General features: G+C 51.0%; 5 protein-coding genes across 5 annotated transcripts; 3 read left to right on the top strand and 2 right to left on the bottom strand.

The window, feature by feature from the left end:
- Nucleotides 1–105: 105 nt before the first annotated feature.
- Nucleotides 106–917, top strand: BU26DRAFT_516703 (uncharacterized protein). Its single transcript, XM_033828393.1, has 3 exons — nucleotides 106–352; nucleotides 409–548; nucleotides 603–917. Exons 1-3 carry the CDS (start codon nucleotides 303–305, stop codon nucleotides 854–856), a joined length of 444 nt encoding a protein of 147 aa, XP_033686992.1. The 5' UTR covers nucleotides 106–302; the 3' UTR covers nucleotides 857–917.
- Nucleotides 918–5,444: 4,527 nt separating this feature from the next.
- On the top strand, nucleotides 5,445–6,006 carry BU26DRAFT_548719 (uncharacterized protein; the record flags this gene model as incomplete). The annotated part of the gene is made up of 2 exons (XM_033831958.1): nucleotides 5,445–5,655; nucleotides 5,708–6,006. 2 exons carry the CDS (start codon nucleotides 5,445–5,447, stop codon nucleotides 6,004–6,006), a joined length of 510 nt encoding a protein of 169 aa, XP_033686991.1.
- Nucleotides 6,007–8,705: 2,699 nt separating this feature from the next.
- Nucleotides 8,706–9,745, bottom strand: BU26DRAFT_590322 (HET-domain-containing protein; the record flags this gene model as incomplete). Its single annotated transcript, XM_033834763.1, has 1 exon — nucleotides 8,706–9,745. A coding segment is annotated over exon 1 (1,028 nt), but the record flags the coding sequence as incomplete, so codon positions are not given.
- Nucleotides 9,746–10,916: 1,171 nt separating this feature from the next.
- BU26DRAFT_602456 (uncharacterized protein) lies at nucleotides 10,917–11,697 on the bottom strand. The gene has a single exon (XM_033835353.1). The coding sequence runs from the start codon at nucleotides 11,619–11,621 to the stop codon at nucleotides 11,049–11,051; it is 573 nt and encodes a 190-aa protein (XP_033686989.1). The 5' UTR covers nucleotides 11,622–11,697; the 3' UTR covers nucleotides 10,917–11,048.
- A 1,020-nt stretch (nucleotides 11,698–12,717) lies between these two features.
- Nucleotides 12,718–13,784, top strand: BU26DRAFT_561764 (uncharacterized protein; the record flags this gene model as incomplete). Its single annotated transcript, XM_033832951.1, has 2 exons — nucleotides 12,718–12,901; nucleotides 13,708–13,784. 2 exons carry the CDS (start codon nucleotides 12,718–12,720, stop codon nucleotides 13,782–13,784), a joined length of 261 nt encoding a protein of 86 aa, XP_033686988.1.
- Nucleotides 13,785–16,711: the final 2,927 nt, after the last annotated feature.

Genomic DNA, 16,711 nt, shown 5'->3' with positions numbered 1-16,711 from the left:
AGGAGGGATCCCTGTTAGTTGCGATACAGGAGCAGGCTGCCTTGTCAAAGGCAGGAAGCCGAAGGAAACTCTTGTTAGCCAAGCATTGCTGGAACTGCAAGCTGATGCCACTGGCACCACATGGCAGGCTGCGCTCAGATACGTATTTCCAGATGCATCAAGCTCAAACCAGCGGAACTTTATCCGACTGGAGGTGCTGCGTTGAATAAAAGCAGACGGCTTCCTCTGATCGGCTAACCAGCGCGCCGTCTGCAGAGGGTTGATTCTCCAGTCTTGCGCCTTCAAACTCCCCACTCCTTACAATGGCCTCTTCGAACCACTCCGCCCCCGATGTCACCACTGGAGCTAACGGGTACTATGGACCTATTTCCGTGACTTTCCAAGTTAGCGTGGACTTACTTGAGCTAGGAATGTTGCTTCTGTCCACGGAAATGGTGTCGATATTAATGGAGAGGATACCAATGAGGTTATTGGGGCTCAAGGTTCCTCTGAAGCTCAGCCTTCTTCATCAGCTCAGAATACCGCCGCAGGACAGCAAGTGAACGGAGGTGAGGGGTATCCTTATTTTTCTCTGCAGAAGCGTCAATTAAAAACACATATAGCTCAGCACCCTCTTGTACCCGAACCGTCACGTTGCCCTTACCACGCTCCGATTCTGGAGCTCCGCCCACCTCGCAGCCCGACCGAAAACATGAGCCCCATGGAGCGATACATACATACGCCCTCAAATGAGCTTCCCATAGCGCTCTCTGGAGATGGTTCTGTTGGGAGCTCAGTTTCCGCCGGATGTACGTGCGGACAGACTACTTCAGGAACCAGGAATGTTTCGTCCACGGACTGCAATCAGCGCGGTTAATGCTATAGTCAAGGCTTACCTATGGCCAGGCCGTGCTTGGGGGAATTTTCGACGAAGAACGCTTATCGACGATAGATTCCAGAGGCACTGTACGATCAAGTTCGCTCTGGGTGAGTTTGAGTGGAGAAAAAGTTATCTTCGATTATTTCCACAACCTATGTTTATTACTGGCTGCCTGTTTGAATTATCGCTGTGCCGCATGCTCGCTTTAATCCTGATCCTCGGTGTTTCGTCCCTCATCGCCCCCAGTCTGCCGTCCATTGGCCCGTGCTTTCCCCTTGCCGCCCGGCGAACACCAGCCTTTATACGCTGCAGCCTGCTGGTATACTCAAACTCCATCAACACCGAAGTGCCACCGTCGAGCTATTTTGTTGCGGTATGCTATGGCTCCGGCGTTATCGGCATGCTGCTGGCCCCTTTTCACTGACAAGTTCCGTAGGAGTCCTTTTCCCGATCGCAACGGCGAGAGTGCGAAGACCTTAGACGAGACTCGAGCGAGATGCGAGCAAGGCCGTACAAAGCCTTTTGGAGACAAGAGCGCCCCTTCGAGCATCCTTCGCGAAGAACCAGCACAAGGGTGGGAGATCGTTCAGGTTGCCGAAGACGAGATCATTCCCCTGCTCTCGAACACAGCACGCGCGTGGTAAACGTCACCTAGTCGCGTCGTTGCTATTATGGTAGGCCATTATCTTGGGGCTGTTACCAGTTGGCACGCACGAACATAGGCGATTCGGCCCGTTACCACTCACCTAAAGCCGGACAGGACGAGACCACGGTGAGCGGACGAGAGAGCTCCAAAACCAACTGTTGTGAGGTGGCTTACTGTGCAGATAAGGTGGCCAAACCTACGAAGCCCCGATTCGACGCGCTTCCGCAGTAATCATCTCATACCAAATCTTGGTAAGAACGCATGCCCCACCGAAGCGCCGAATACTGTTTCGAAGAAGGTCATCAAGGATGATGGCGATGTGTTGGGAATGGTGATATGGAGAGGTTCATTACCAGAACAGTTGAGAGAAGTACCCCTTCGCGCCCTGCATCACTGCGTCAGTTTGGTCCAATGGAAGCTGCAGGTGCCCTTGGGAGATCTCGGGTACCAGTAAGTCTCCCAAGACCTACCAGGGCATGGGAGCCATGCTCTTCAGGAATCCTCCAAGCTGACATCGTGGCTCGCAGATACCGAGATCCCAACCGCGCACCATACCGTCCCTGCCTTCTCTTTCAGAGCAAATGCGTTATACTGTAGTTCTCCGCCCGGTCCATCGGACAGGTTTCCGGTACCTGACCTTTTACGCTTCGACTCGCACAACGTGAACTCCTCGCATACCCATCTTCGCTCCTATACTACATCAATAACATATCCCATACTTCCGAGCTCGCTCTCCCATCAAGTGGATGAGAGAAGCTATTGAGACTACATCTAGTGTTTCGTTGGAATATGGTGTTCATCTATGCTGCAGACCTTGGGTTCTCAGGACGTTCTAAAGTCGCTTTATGGAGCTCCGATTACACCCGCCGCCGGTGAGATGCTCACCCAAAGCGGGGCATGTAATGCGATTCCTGAAGCATTATTTTCTAAGTCTTCCTATATAAAGGGCCTCGTAACCTTTATGGACGTCGAAAGCTAGCAGTCCCGCGAGCACGAGAGTAAGGCGCCTCAACTCTTACCAAAGATTCTTGTGGTGCTTTTAACGGCGCTCTTTATTCATACTTCTCCTAAGGCAGAGATATACTAGCTACTCGGGCCTGTCGATGTTCCCCTGATCGTTTGACCGAGTGGAATATACTAGGAATGATGGGGGTGCTCAATCTTATAATATTGGTGGCCAACAGGAGACATACCCACCACTTTTTCGTAACAAAATTTTCATTTTCAATTTACTCTCTTCTTATTTGTGCCCTACGACTTCAGTTCTCTGACAGAGGGTTCCACCGCACACGTCGTCATTGAAAATATGGTGCGGAATTTAGCGTCGGCCCCAACTTTCGAGTGCGAACTCGGTTAACGGACAATAATTTGGAGGACTCTAGGGAGGAATCAGGATGTCGTGGTGGGCTGCTCGCCAAACGTGAATGCTAATTTAGCGCCGCGCTAGTGGAAGCGCGCTTTTTCCACTGACAAGCTCGCGGGCGCTTCCTCAGCCTTCCCGTCCCATCTCCACCAACACGCTCCGCATCTCTCCGTGCATGGGTACCTGCTTACCTCCCCAGTGCCCATCCGTCCACTTTATGAGTCCGTCTGCATTAGCGATTCTAGTGCACAACCGTGCATGGGCCGCGTAATGATGCCTGCATTCCTTGGCCGGGGCCATCCTCGCACCCGCCTTCCCTCCCAAACCAATAGGGTCGGCTTTGCATCATACCACAGTAAGCACCGTACGAAGATACGTCGTCACGCTCATCGCAGACCTCCCTCGTTCAGGGTCTTCCTTGTTTCTTTTGCCGACGGTCGTGTTGTTAGGATCTGCACCGTCTTCGCCGTCGGCTTCTCCAACATTTCTACATCAGGACGCCGCCTGCCGGGGTTTGCCAGCAAGACCCGCCAAAAGTCCTCGTCTGCAAGCCGCCCTAAGGATGCATGGACTCAGATGAGCGACGAAGCGTCACCTAGATTCCGATGGCTTCACCTCTGATAAGGCAATCCATTGGTTCCTCGTCTACGCACACTACCATCACCCCTTCATCCTCATGCCACCTTCGAAAATCTGATTCGCCAGCCTTGTGAGCTCCATCGTGAACATTGCATGGGAAGGTATTATAGCCACTGTCCCTTACTCAGGAATTTCCCCCCCCACTGAATGGACGCCGTAGGATTCTTGTACCACCGCTGGCACAACCTTGGCCGTTGCTGTTAGGCTAGGATCTGGAGCGGCGGGGGCGTCAAGAGACGTTGCCGCGACATTCGCGAGATTACTCGGGGAAAGGTTGCCTTGATGCCTATTCCAGCCGCCACCGGCCCTCGATGCCGACGTCCGCGATCCCTTCCCTAGTGGTTGGCTACTGTTTGGAAAACGCCCTGGTAATCTTTTCTCTGACTACTGCTCAGATCTAATTTTCCATTGCCGCCGCACCCTTTTCCTAGGGCCAGGAGCCCACCACTAGTACGTCGTATCCGCCGTTGAAGGGTAATCTTTCGACATTGGTATGGCGGTTCCCCTACCTGATGCTCCAAGCAACCATGCCACTGATGGCGGGACCCAAGGAATTCTTCTGCTTCGTTTATTCCGTCCTTATTTTTGGAGAAGCGTCCAACGACGACCCTTGGATGAACGCATTCACGACGTCCGCATATACGAAGCCCAAACCCTTGCCCGACGTAAATTAGTCTGGCAAAAGCTAAGACATCCACAGCGATTTTCCAAACACATACCTAATAACGTTATCAGTCTTCAAACGGCTTTCGCTTTGGTGCGGTTGGGGTGCGACTCAGCACGCACTAGTGTTTGCGCTCCAGTGGAAGGGAGACGATTTCCACGAAGATCCGGATCCACCCTGTCGGATCACGCCCCTCGTATTGCGCTCTCACCAAATATGCGCGGGCGCGGAAGAAGCCAGCCTGTCCAGCGCGTCCTGTCACCGACTTCTCTAGCCCCCAGCCCTTTTAGCCCAGCCAGCCCGCCGTCGGCCGCCTTTCCAGCACCGACCGTTTAGTAACTTGACCACCTGCGAGCCATTAGTCCTGGCCTCTCCAGGGCAGCATCCATGTTCCCACAATTTGTCCATTGTCGCCACCTGTCAGCACTATGTCTTTCGACGCACGTCCCCGGCCGCCGTTTATCTGCCCACTAGTCATTACCTCCGCATCAGCCCTCTTGCGTCTTGATAGCCTACGGCGGACACTCATCTTACACCCCTGCGCCCATGACGCTTATGCGGACCGACCGCTGCCGATGCGCGCCGTTACCTCTCATAGCCGCTCGATGTGGCCTCTCATCGTCCGCAGCTGACCGTCGCGTATTTGGCGCTGTGCTTCGCTCATCTTTTAATGGAGGACCCCTCTAGCACGGGCACCACGTGGCTCATTTCAAAAGATCCCCACTGGTTGCCCTCCCGGCGCGGCTCCCAATAGTGAGCCTGCCTTTGGCCGTGCTTTGTCAGTCTAACTCCGGCTGGAAGCCGCGTTCATACCACTCTTGGAGAAGACCCTACGTGTATCATGCAGTTCGCCAGATCCAGAATTGAAAGTTCCACTATGTAGTCTGGACAATCCCTGCTTTTCCACTTCCTCAGGTGAAGTTAGAAATGGTGAGCAAATCGCCATCAGTTATGCTGCCAGGATCACCAGCGCATGCGCATGGCCCAAGAATTCACAGCCCAACCCCCTGTCAGATATATTGTCGAGGAATATTGCCTTTCTGAAACAGACATGCTTACTTGGTCGTCGATTAATTCCCCCATTGTGTAATGGCCATGAGTCGCATCGCTCTCTGCGGGTACAGTCTCCTGAGGTCGTTCGCCTTCTTAGTGCATGCACTTCCTCTACCACTTATATGTAAATATTGTCCCTCCTCCAAGTACGAAAACATTCCCTGAGCCTTCGACCTTTGGCTTTCAAAAAAGCAGCGCAGTGGCTGCACTCCTTTCTATCATGGCTTCTCTCAACCCAATTACTCCAAGGACTATTGCTAGAAGCAACATGTTCGTGTTGTTATTCTCCTTTAACTACGTTCACTGCACGCTAAATTTACTCAGGAACGCGATTTCCAATCGTGGCGGATCTTCCACTCTTCCTCAGCACAGCCAAGCAATTCCAGCATCACATCCCTCTTCGGCTCTACAGGGTATAATTGCCGATGGAGGTATGCTCGAACATCGTAGCTCCTCTCCTGATATAGAGCTAAATATACACAGCTCAACACAATATCCATCAAAGCACAGCTGCTTGCCCGTATCATTCTCAAATCCTCGCACTTCGACTTGCACGTCATTCGACCGATGGAATGAGTGCCCTCGGAAGATACATTGAAACCCCGATTGCAGAGCTCCCGATGACACTTTGCGCCAACATTCGCGTGGGGAGTGCGTCATCCGCTGGCTGTACCTGTGGTCAAATACCCCAGGAGGTCATCGACAACCTGACACGAGAAGCTATCTGCGACCCCGGCATCACACCTGAAGATACGACATCCAATTTGGTAGCAAGGCCCTAGGCCACTATCCTCTCTCTTTGTGTATGGAATCGTTTCCGAGAGCTGTGGGGTTGGTGTGAAGAAGCAGGCTGATGTGGGATAGAAGAAAAGTTATTGCGTAATATTTCGCGTGGCTATCTTTGGCCCCCTACGCAGCTGTATGCTGTGCCGCATAGGAACCTTGTAGCCTCTGTGTAACAATATGGGTTGTCGCGAAGAATCATGCCTCAGCCTTGCGAGTCTTGGTCTGTGCGTATCACTTGCGGCCCCAGCCTTGGACGCGAAACCCGTCCTATCAATTTCAGCAGCCTGATACCTAACTTCTTCCTTCGGATACACTGTCGCTCACAAGACTGTCGCTGTAAAGCCACTCTAGAGCGGACACCGAAGGGATGGCCACGAGTGAGAGTACGATGATTTCTTCCCGTCACTGACACATGGAGGTACATATCCACAACTCCGGTCGCAGGAAACCTTGCGAAAGGCCTTCTAGACTGTCTTAGCATCAATTAGGGCAAACAATGAACGAAAGAACGCCGACCATTAGAATAACAGGCCCGGCGCCTGACGAGACGCACCGCGAACAGCCCTTCGACGAATCCCTACGCTCTCATGCACGCGCGCCGGCCCGACTTCCTCCACCTTCCTATGGATACCTGACAACACTCGGCATGGTCTTCGGGGCCCCGACGCGGTCACCATAGCACACCACACAGAAGCTGCGCTCTGTCGAGCAACTTGTGATTGGTCCGCGCTCTCTACGCTACGTCTTGAGACTGAGACAAACGCCGGCGGCCGCAATCAATCAAGGCCTAGAACGGAGGGTGTTCATACATTCGTACCTCGATGGCACCGGTCTTCGTAGTGTGTCGTATGAATTGAGCATACTCGTCCCATGCGCCAACGGGGACACGTCGGCATGACCAATGTTTGGACAGAGTGGACGACGCCAGAGTGCGTTGTTAGGACGCCTCGGAAAGTAAAGCCTGCGCCCAGATAGTGTCGGCTTTGCTTTCATCTTAATGGATGCTGTATCTCTCGGTACGTCTTCAGAAGCCCCAGATTTCAAAGTCGAAAATACCTATCCTTGCTCCAGGCATTCTCTCTAACTGACTTTTCTTTTTCGCAGATATCAAAGCGCGCCATCGGGCGCCCCTCTTCTATTCGAAATCGACGTTTTCGCTGCATACTCTTAGTCCTTCCAGACATTCTTCCGGTCGCATTCCGATTGCAGTGTCTGCTTTGCTATCGCGTCACATTTCGACTCCAACACCACACACCTCGTACCACTTAGGCTATGCTTCCCAAGATTTCGTGAAGGTAGAAGCTGGCCGTGGAGCCTTGTCACAGTCGCTCACTTCGTGCATAGGGAATCCCCTCGGACCTTCTCCACTTCGCTTCTAGCCTCAACAGCTCTCTCGCCCTACGCATTACCATACGCCGAACCGTTAATGTAGAAATAACGGGCTCACACACAATTACTCCGAAGACTTCGAGGCACCCGAGCATACATCTTCCTCGACAGTGAAAGCTTTTCCGGGTTCGTTGAGCATTTAGCTATTGTTAGCCAATTGCTACCCTACCGAGAAGAGCTGCGCGGAAATGTGGACGTGAATGATGTATACCTAGTACTGGCAAAATTCGTATATACCATTCTAATATCCAAATGCCATATTGTCTCCGTAAAACGGTGGCAATGCTAGCTAGCGAGGGGGATTGACGGTAGGGCGTCTAGGTACGTACTTTGCGTTAATGTGGAGAAACCTGGGTATTTGGTCTGCCTGGAATCTGGTTGGTTCCGGTCAAGCATTGCAGAAACTTGAGGTTGGTACCTCTTTTCTGCGAGCTGTTTGGTTTCGCACACCGAGCATCCAGCGTGCCACATTAAGAAAGCTTACCTGCTCTCTCACTAGAATAGAAATACACTAGACCGTACCCTCGCGTCGTCTTACCCGTTTTTAATCCTAATATAAACGCTGATCCTATTTTAGAACTTCACGAGTTTTGCTTCATACTAGGGTTTACTGATAGATAAAGGCGTAAAACATAACTTAGGATTATGTACTCGCAGTTTGCTCTGTTTGCTAGTTTAGAAGGAAATACGGCGGAAAGTACTGAATGGGGGATGAGTGCGAGTGCCGAAGATCTATAGGATCTTAACCATACTGCGCTCCACGCTCTCAAACCATCCTTGATAGGTAATCGACCGATAATCGTCACTACGAAGTTCCATGATTCCAAGTCGCTCGTATGCCCCGGAGATTCTTTCAGAGCGTCCCAGGACCAGTGCTACCATTGTGTTTTGCACATGGCAGAGAGCAAGACAGTATACTGTCCCAGTGTGCTCGTGCAAAACATCACTATCAGACGCCCGCTTGATTGTAGGCTCCTGTTCTCCCGACTCAGTCAAGCCCAGTCCTGTAACCAGCGGAAGATCTGCTCGCATCAAAGCATCCATCCCGTTGCGATGAATCGAGTTAAAACCCATACTTCCATCGTTGTCATATGCAACCTTAAGACGAGCTTCTACCAAAGGAGCTTCAAGGATGATGAAGCCATCCGTTACTTCTCCGAAGGCGTTGACTCCTTTGAGAGTGCATTGGGCATCGATAACGACAGCATCCAACTCTACGTCACCATAATGGGCGCCAAATCCACCGTATTCAACTGCTCCTGAGTCTATAGATGCCCACGAGAAAGACGGGGCTCGATAAGTTGACGACGTTCGAAGCTGGGGAAAATCGAACAACTTAGTTATATCGTGGTTTGCCGGGACGTCGGTGGAGAAGTTGGGAAAAGAGATCATTGACGGCGCTGTATTCCACCGGAGGTCGTGAACGATATTGTCCTTCCAGAGGCCCGCGATGTAGGATGAACCAGTTCTCTGTTGCACAAGTGCGGCTATACCCGATATCGCAGGCAACTTGTCCGACCGTTTTGTCAGTTGCCTCCTAGTATAAGAATAGATCATTCCTTGCCACATCGTAAATAATTTCTGGGCAGGATAGGCGTTCGTGATTGATGTGCAATATCTTCCCAATGCCATCATATTGATGGCGTCACCAGGTGTTGATAAATGCCTAGACCTGCACTCACAGCTCGCCCTGGTGCGACAGTTCCAGACAAGCTCGGAGCCCGTGAAACGGAGTAGCCGTATCGCAAGGTACTGTTCTTGGAAAGTCCAAGCGCGTTTGTCGAGTGGATCTAACGAGAGACCAGTCTTTACAACTGGCCTTGCTCTGATCTTGCAGATGGAACCATCGTCATGCTGGATGTCCAACTTGAAAGGATGTGGAACTGCTGTCTGGCGGGGCCCAAGGAAAGAATAGGTTGGATCCGGGGAGCTGCTAGCCGCAATGACAATATGTGCATTGCGATAGTAAGCTCCCATTTTAGCCGATTCAGTTTGCCAGTCGACATTATCGTCTTGGATAATACAAAGCGAATCAATCCAGAGATAGCGCAGTCCTAGCCTACGAGTGACGGTAACTGCGTCTTTAAATGTTGATGGCAGTGATATCCACTCCAGCTTTTGCTTTCGAAGAGACAGGCTAGACGTCGTGGTGCTTAAAGGGCAATGCTTTCCCCAACAATGGCTAAGGGCCGCATAAGTCGATGTGCTCCTCGAAGTTTCCACTAACTTCATTTCATTGTTGTCGTGGTTCTGGCCGAGATCGATGATCCGTTTTGGCAGTTGTGTTCTGATCGGCTCTTCGCACTCTTCGTGATTGGCCATACAGTCCGACATCCACCTTGATGCCAGTGCAAAACATTCCTCAGAGCCGGCACTAGAACATATTTCTCGGCCGCTAAAGCCGAGCCGCTGCCATGCCGGTTCGCTACCCAAATGCTAACATTGGATCAGTAAAAGCTTAGAATTATGCCGCAGTGCTTGTAGAACCAAGTGGACTTTAAACCTACCTGGGGTGCATAGACCATAATAGTCTCCCAGTTACTGCCCCACCGCTTGAGGAAGACAGAGCCGCCTGGGTCAAAATCTACGTCAATAATATCCTCCAGTTGGCCTTCTTTAACCTTATCGAAAGTAAAATAATGTTCGAGTACAACGCAGATGCAGCGACATATTTGGCAACCCGCTTTGGCAGCGCCCTTCCCCTTCGAATATAAGAGACTATGTCGCCCCTTTTTGTCCTTCCATAGCTGGCGGTCCAGGTTCAAACAAACGATGCATTGCAGAACCTGCTCGCTTTCCTCTCTCTTTCGTTTTTGACTTGTGGGGTCTTGACGAACGTGCTCCATGTGGCCGCGCTTAAAGGACATGGACAATTTGGAAGAAGAGCGAGGCTGGTATGGGTTTCTCCTCGTCGAGAGATTTAAATGTGAGGTTGGTGGAAAATCAAAGTTAAGGATTTAATCTGTCGCATAAAGTTTAGCAAAGCTAGAAGATCTTTACAGTCTAAATCTATCTCTAATTTTATTTGCTGTTAGTATCTACTGGTACCCAGCCTGAGGCAAGTATGTCTTAATAGCTGCGCAGCACCGTTAGCATTACTATTTTTTATTTCCTGCCCTAATACTCCACCTTCAACGGCTTCCTGTGCTTGCAGCCTGGGTAGATGTTGCTAGAGTCACGTTAGTAGCTCTCAACCAATGAGAGCGCGTCTGCCGAGACCCGCAACCGCTCGCTCCCCGCTCGCAGCCTTACCACCTTCCACCTCTTCCAACAACGGAAAGTCCCGGAGTGGCCTTCCAATCCCATCCTTCGTATGTCAGAATCACCGTGCTGGAGCGTCACTCATGACAGCGCAATATGTACAGCAATAGAAGAGCGCGTCGCCAGGGGCCCCATACATGGACCCGGCCAGGAAATCGAAGGCTAGCGACCCGAACAGTACGTCTCCATCACGCGTTGAACAATACATCAGATACCTTAAGTCTATTATTATTCAACTAATTACAGATTCCGATACGGGGCAAACATCCACATGAGCGTCCTGCCAAACGCGAAACCCAAATGAAGGAAACATAATGCCCTCAAAAAAGCCTTCCCATTACCTTTCGTCTCCCTTAAACGAAAAGCGCTATACTTGGTCCTCCTCCTTTTACATATCCTGCAAACGGCTCTCAACACCGTTCTTATACACCTCGTAATCATCATAGCTGTCCGGCAACCCAGCATACGTCTTCCCGTTTACCCCAAAAATATACAAATCCGAGATCATCGTCAGCGACATATTCTTCAGGCTGTACATATGTCCATCGTCTAGGACGAGCCAACTCGGATCGATCGAGCCTTCGCACTTCTCATTGTCGCCTTTCTTAGCCCAGCTTGTGCCCTCAAAGCCCGTATCCTCGGTGTGGGTCACACACTTGGACTTCTCGTCCCCGACGCTGTAGCGCGCCTTGAGCTCGCCGCAAAATGAGGCGTCGTGAGTGGAGCGCCAGCCGAAGAGTTGGGAGTTAGAGGGTATGCCAGTGTATGAGGCGGATGGGGTTCCGGGGATGTCGAGGCGTTCGTCGGTGTGTTGAACGCCGTGGGCGCATTGGTGGGCATTGACTTCGGGGAAGGAGAGGTAGCCTCCCGTACAGTCCGGCCTGAAGTGGGATTTGATGCTGGCGCTGGCCGTGATGCCGGCAAGAGAGGCAGCGAAGAGGGGGATGAAAGCGGTCTTCATGGTTATGAGTGGGTTTGATTTGGATTGGAGCTAGTGGTGAGCTTGCTTGAAGGTTGTAGAGGTTGGAAGTGCTGGTGAGTCTGTCGATGTTGTGCCGTTGCTTTAGGAGCAGCCTGCTCATATTTAGTATTCCGGTACGGAATCAGGCCAACACCGAGTTTGAGGCTCTGTTTCTACCCGTTCTTCTTCGCATGCACTAAGACTTCGGCACCGCCGCATGATCTTTCCCTGCGCCTACTCTTAGAATAGTGGCGCGTAAGGCTGTGGCTGAAGCGTCGCACCTTGCGAGTAGGAGCGGCGCAGACATACCTACCTCCGGGAAGGCAAAATGGTTTCCATGTGGTTTGCTTACCATAGATAATGGACTCGGAGGAAATATGGAAGCACTCAACCTAATCTTAGACTCTAAAAGGACCATTCTTCGCTGCCATCTCTTTCGGACATCTCTTGGTGGCCACTGCGCAAACTACACCACATGGGTCAAGCATACACCAGAAGGCGTTCATCTCGGCCATCCAACATAGCTATGCGAATCACAGCAACGTCGAGCTCCACTTCTCACAGATCCAGTGAGGGCCTCAAAATCCACTGTCTTCATGATTAAAAAGAGCGTTTGTTAGTATACAGCACCAAACGTGACGGTGCTGGTGAGGATGCATTCTGCAAGCGGTCTTCTTGCAGACGTCAGGCGTGCCACGCTAACCCCGGGTAGGTGTGCGGCATACGTCGGCCACCAACGTTTCTATTCGCAACTACCAATCAGAAACGCCGATCCTTCCCTAGATTTTGTAGGATTGCGGCTCAACACAAGCTTTCGCCATCGGCCTTAGGTTCGCCAACACAAGGATCCTTCCGCGACGACGGACAGCTGAAGAGACGATCTTGACGCAGGTACGACGCCTTAGGCAGCCAGGACACTAAAGTCTTAAATTAGGGCGATGAGCGGGCTCAGGAACCCGACGAGAAGGCCCTCAGACCTATAAAAGACGACCAATGCATCATTGAAGAAACTCGTCGAACAAGATCCATCGCTTCCACAGTTGTCTCTTCAATCCTTCGACTACAACCAATCTCCAACCGACACCAACTATCAACCATGAAGCCAACCACCATTCTCTCCCTCGCCGCCTTCACTCTCAGCGCCATAGTCACCGGCAGCCCCATCGAAGACCGCGCGGCGGCGCCAGCCGAGACCTTCGCAGTCGACGACGTCTTTCTCGCGAAGTGCAACTGCCACTTCGTAAAGCACTGCCCCTCCAACGATGTGGACAAGTGCTGCAGTAAATGGAATGGATATGGATGGTGCCAGCTGAACAAGTGCCACTGTGGAAAGCACTGCAGTCCGCTGAGCTGTTAAATGGAGGGAAGACGACATGCTTAGGGAAAGGGTAGCGGGAACGCGGTGGCAATGAGGAGCCCCCGACGATGGAGCGGAATATTGGGGTGCATGTTAAGAGATGGGCTGAGCTGGCATTATTTCCTATGCACTTTTGTCGTCCTTGAAGCCATTAATCTCAGTCTTCTTTCCTAAGACATTCAGCCCAATACGCCATACCGTATATCTTATTCAATGCATCATCTTCACCGAAGATTTCACCACTGACTCTCACACCTTACTTTCCCATCTTATCCGCTTTCAATTCGGGTCAATTCTATTCATCCTGTCTCTTCTTACCTCCCAAATGATATATAAGCCTTGTTCCTTCTCTCTTTCGCAGTTCACTAACTTTTCTCGCCCCACCCGAGGCACTAAAAAGATTCGACATTGCTCGCATGTTGTAGCCTCCGCGTTCTTCTTAAAATCCGTGCTGCGTGTCGCCATGTCTCCATTCCAGAGAACTTGATCCGGCGACTTTCCACTCTCGTCCAGAGCTTCCGAAGTCCCTATTGATGTCGTGGACTTCGTATACTAAAACGATCTGTCATCCCGGTCGATGGGAGTGTGGCGAGAGACAATGGCGAAGAGACTATGAGTCCAAAGAAAAGTCCCATCACGCGGTATGTTCCGGTTAGCCTGGCGCATAAGTGCAACTCGATGACTTCGTGTTGTTCGGCGACGGAAACTGCAGAGTTTTCACGAACCTAGGCCAGTACTACAACAACTACAAGGGCTTCATCGGACATACCATGCTCTGCCCCTTTGTGTGGACGTCTATTCTCTGAAACCACGATATCATCGTGATATGGCTGGAGACTTGGTGCATAAAAGATTAGATTTGACTGCGCATGCTTGCGGACATAGCGCTCTTTTGGACCAAATTCCGGAAGGACGAAATCGTATCTATGCGCTCCTCCTTATTTCCACACTAGAATGAAAGTCGCTGTTCTCCATGTGCTGCGCAACTGGCCTTCCAAAGTCATAGACGGGGATAGTATGTTCGGCTGGAGAGAACCAATCTACTCCTTCCCGTCGCCAAAACCTTAGAGGCATTGCACAATGTTGCTGGGGAAGCTTCCTGAAGGTCGAGTGACATCGTCTTCATACGCCTTTCTGGAGAAGATTTGCGCCTCTTACCTCGTTCTGAACCTAGAGAGTCGGCCTTGGGCACATGCTTGTGAGTGGTTTGTTTCTCGTCGAAAAGGGCCAAAAATACAGTCGTTCCTGAAAGATACCAAGCAAGGTAATGATGTCCAAAAGAACGCGCCGTGGATGATATAGTGCTTGCGTCGCACAGACTTGGAGTCCGGCTCACGGACGGCCCACATGAATTTCAAACCCAACCGCTCAATTCCCATGTTGGATGCCTGAAGGTCACGAAGTGAACATACATTGTCCGTCTTTACATCCCCATCCAAAGTCTGAAATCACGAGTTCTAATTGATTTCTGTTAAGCAGGCTGAGAGCTCTCTTCCGACTATTTAAATCCGCTTTCTTACCACTACGGCATCACTGCTCTACATCCATAAGCCCACAACCTGTAGAACTAAAACCCAATAGTTCCTTCTGTCATTTGGTGGAAGCACTTCTCTAAACTTGATACAATCACTGACCATGTCTCCGCGGAGAACACTGTTCGCGTGCATCATGTGCTCCCTAAATCATAATTCCACCATGCCATGGTGCGAGAGTTTTCTTTCTCAAAAATAGACTTAGATTAGAACGGATACTGTGACCGGCAGAATCTACCCTACACTTCGCGTTTCACACTGTCTAAAGGTAGAAAATATAGACTGTATGAGACTTTCTCCCGAGTTTATGCAGATCTAGAACTACTGACCACACTATCTCGTTCTTCGGCTCCAGAAATATGACTGGAGTAAAAGTATCCGAGTCCGCTTCCATGTGCGGCTACAATATGGATCTGAGCCTGTTTTAGTTGCGCACCCCCGGGCTCCTATCCAACTTAACACCTGTCTAGCTTCCGTACAAGTGTCTTCCTCAACGGATATATAAACCACTAATTTCTGCCATTTCGAGAACCACACGCTTCTTCCTCACTTAATGCTAGGAACCCAAAAGATCCGGCAGCTTTCTCCCATGCCCGGCCTTTCGTCTTCTTCAAAAATCTCTGGATTCGCCGCTTCGTGGCTGTCCGGAGACAGATCTTTCGCATCAGGCTCTCCAGTTCTGAAGTTTTATTTTACCAAATTTATGTATGGAGCTTTTCCCGCTCCACAGAGGCACTCGACATTTCCTTATGACCTTTCCCAAGGGACTCCTGAACTGGCTAGTTGGCGTTCTCAAAAGAACATACACGTCAACCTTGATATGATAGCGTTCTTCCGTACAACGACGACAATTTAGCTGTGTTACTATTCACTAGAGGATCCACCTTCCCACCATCTACTTCTCCGAAACGGCCTTCATACACCAGTCATGTCCCAGTTCTCATTACTGCGAAAAGGTGTTGTTCCCATCTCTCATGGGTGTCCAGCGGATCTCCCTTCCCTATATCAACAGGTCCAGAGACTCTACGCACTCACAAACATGTGCCGGACTTCGCGTCTTCTCCAGCTTTCGAGGAAGCAGTACTATGCTTCTCCTGAAAAACATACAGCTAACCTGCGCCATGCCACACAAACAGAAACCATGGTAACGATGTTCCAGACGCCCTATTTTACATAAATGCGCCGTAGGGTCCCCGGCAGACCTTCCCTCCACTCCAACCCACTCCACGGAGGACGAAAAAGTCAAACCCGAGCATAGCATGCCGTTGGACTCGTCCGTTCTCCAAAAAACGCAATACCACCGACATATGCTCCCTTGCAGCCCCAAGCTCGGCATGAAGAGTTCGAAATTAACATCCGCAGACGAGCATGCCGGCTGCTTTGTCCATTCCAAAAGACGATGGCTGTTGTATACATGCCTGTTCGGAAATACTTCACTCATATGATATATCTAGAGTTCGAGGATCTCTAAACGAAGACCGCGTTACTCTATGAAAGGGTCTGGAAGCAGGGAAGTACAGTCTACCAAAATTGACAATCGGTCGTCATCATGTCCAGCGGAAGAGACGCCCGTCAAAAATGCCGCTCACTCCTTGCTCCGCCAATCCGCAGGCACCCCCACAGGCTCTTCATGGCCGAAGAGCGTCCTCTCTTTAGAAACACCCAGCGCGGCTACCAACCTCCGACCGTCGGTATTATGGGCGCCCTCTCACATCGATCTCAGCACCACCGAAAAGTGGAATGCAGAACGAAGAATGTTGCAGCTCCCTCCATTTTCCAAAAAGCTCCAACAGACGTCGCATGCCCGCTCTCTCCGTTGCACGGCGTTCGAAAATAGGTCTTCAAAGGGCTGGATGCCCGCTTCGACAAAAGACCGCAAGTTCCACCGTCATGGAGCCCAGAAAAGAACATGCTCATCGCTGCATGCTGTTCGCTTCCCTCTTGCTCTGTGGAGCTGCCTTCAATATCTTCTACAAGTTTCCGATGTGAGGAGACCGAAAGTTTCGCCTAAGAGGGCCGGATATAGAAGTGCAACAGAATTCCTTCGCAAGCTGTTCGATGGAGCTGGAGCTGGCGGCAAAAGAGCATACGGTTGCTCTTCTATGTGCTGGAGAGCCAGAGCTACAATACAATCACACACTGTTGACTCATGCCACCTCCCCGCGGTTCTGTGATACCCTGTTCTCTTTTCTTCATTCTAG

Source organism: Trematosphaeria pertusa, assembly GCF_010094035.1.
Source record: "Trematosphaeria pertusa strain CBS 122368 unplaced genomic scaffold BU26scaffold_4, whole genome shotgun sequence".
Classification (NCBI taxonomy): Eukaryota; Fungi; Ascomycota; class Dothideomycetes; order Pleosporales; family Trematosphaeriaceae; genus Trematosphaeria; species Trematosphaeria pertusa.
Note: the sequence above shows the minus strand (reverse complement) of the source record. Positions and strands in the feature narration are given on the sequence as shown.

Coding starts and splice junctions, on each gene's coding strand:
- BU26DRAFT_516703 (XM_033828393.1), top strand. CDS start 303: ATGGCCTCTTCGAACCACTCCGCCCCCGATGTCACCACTGGAGCTAAC. Junction 353..408: donor GTCACCACTGGAGCTAACGG/GTACTATGGACC, acceptor TACTTGAGCTAG/GAATGTTGCTTCTGTCCACG. Junction 549..602: donor AGGACAGCAAGTGAACGGAG/GTGAGGGGTATC, acceptor AAACACATATAG/CTCAGCACCCTCTTGTACCC.
- BU26DRAFT_602456 (XM_033835353.1), bottom strand. CDS start 11,621: ATGAAGACCGCTTTCATCCCCCTCTTCGCTGCCTCTCTTGCCGGCATC.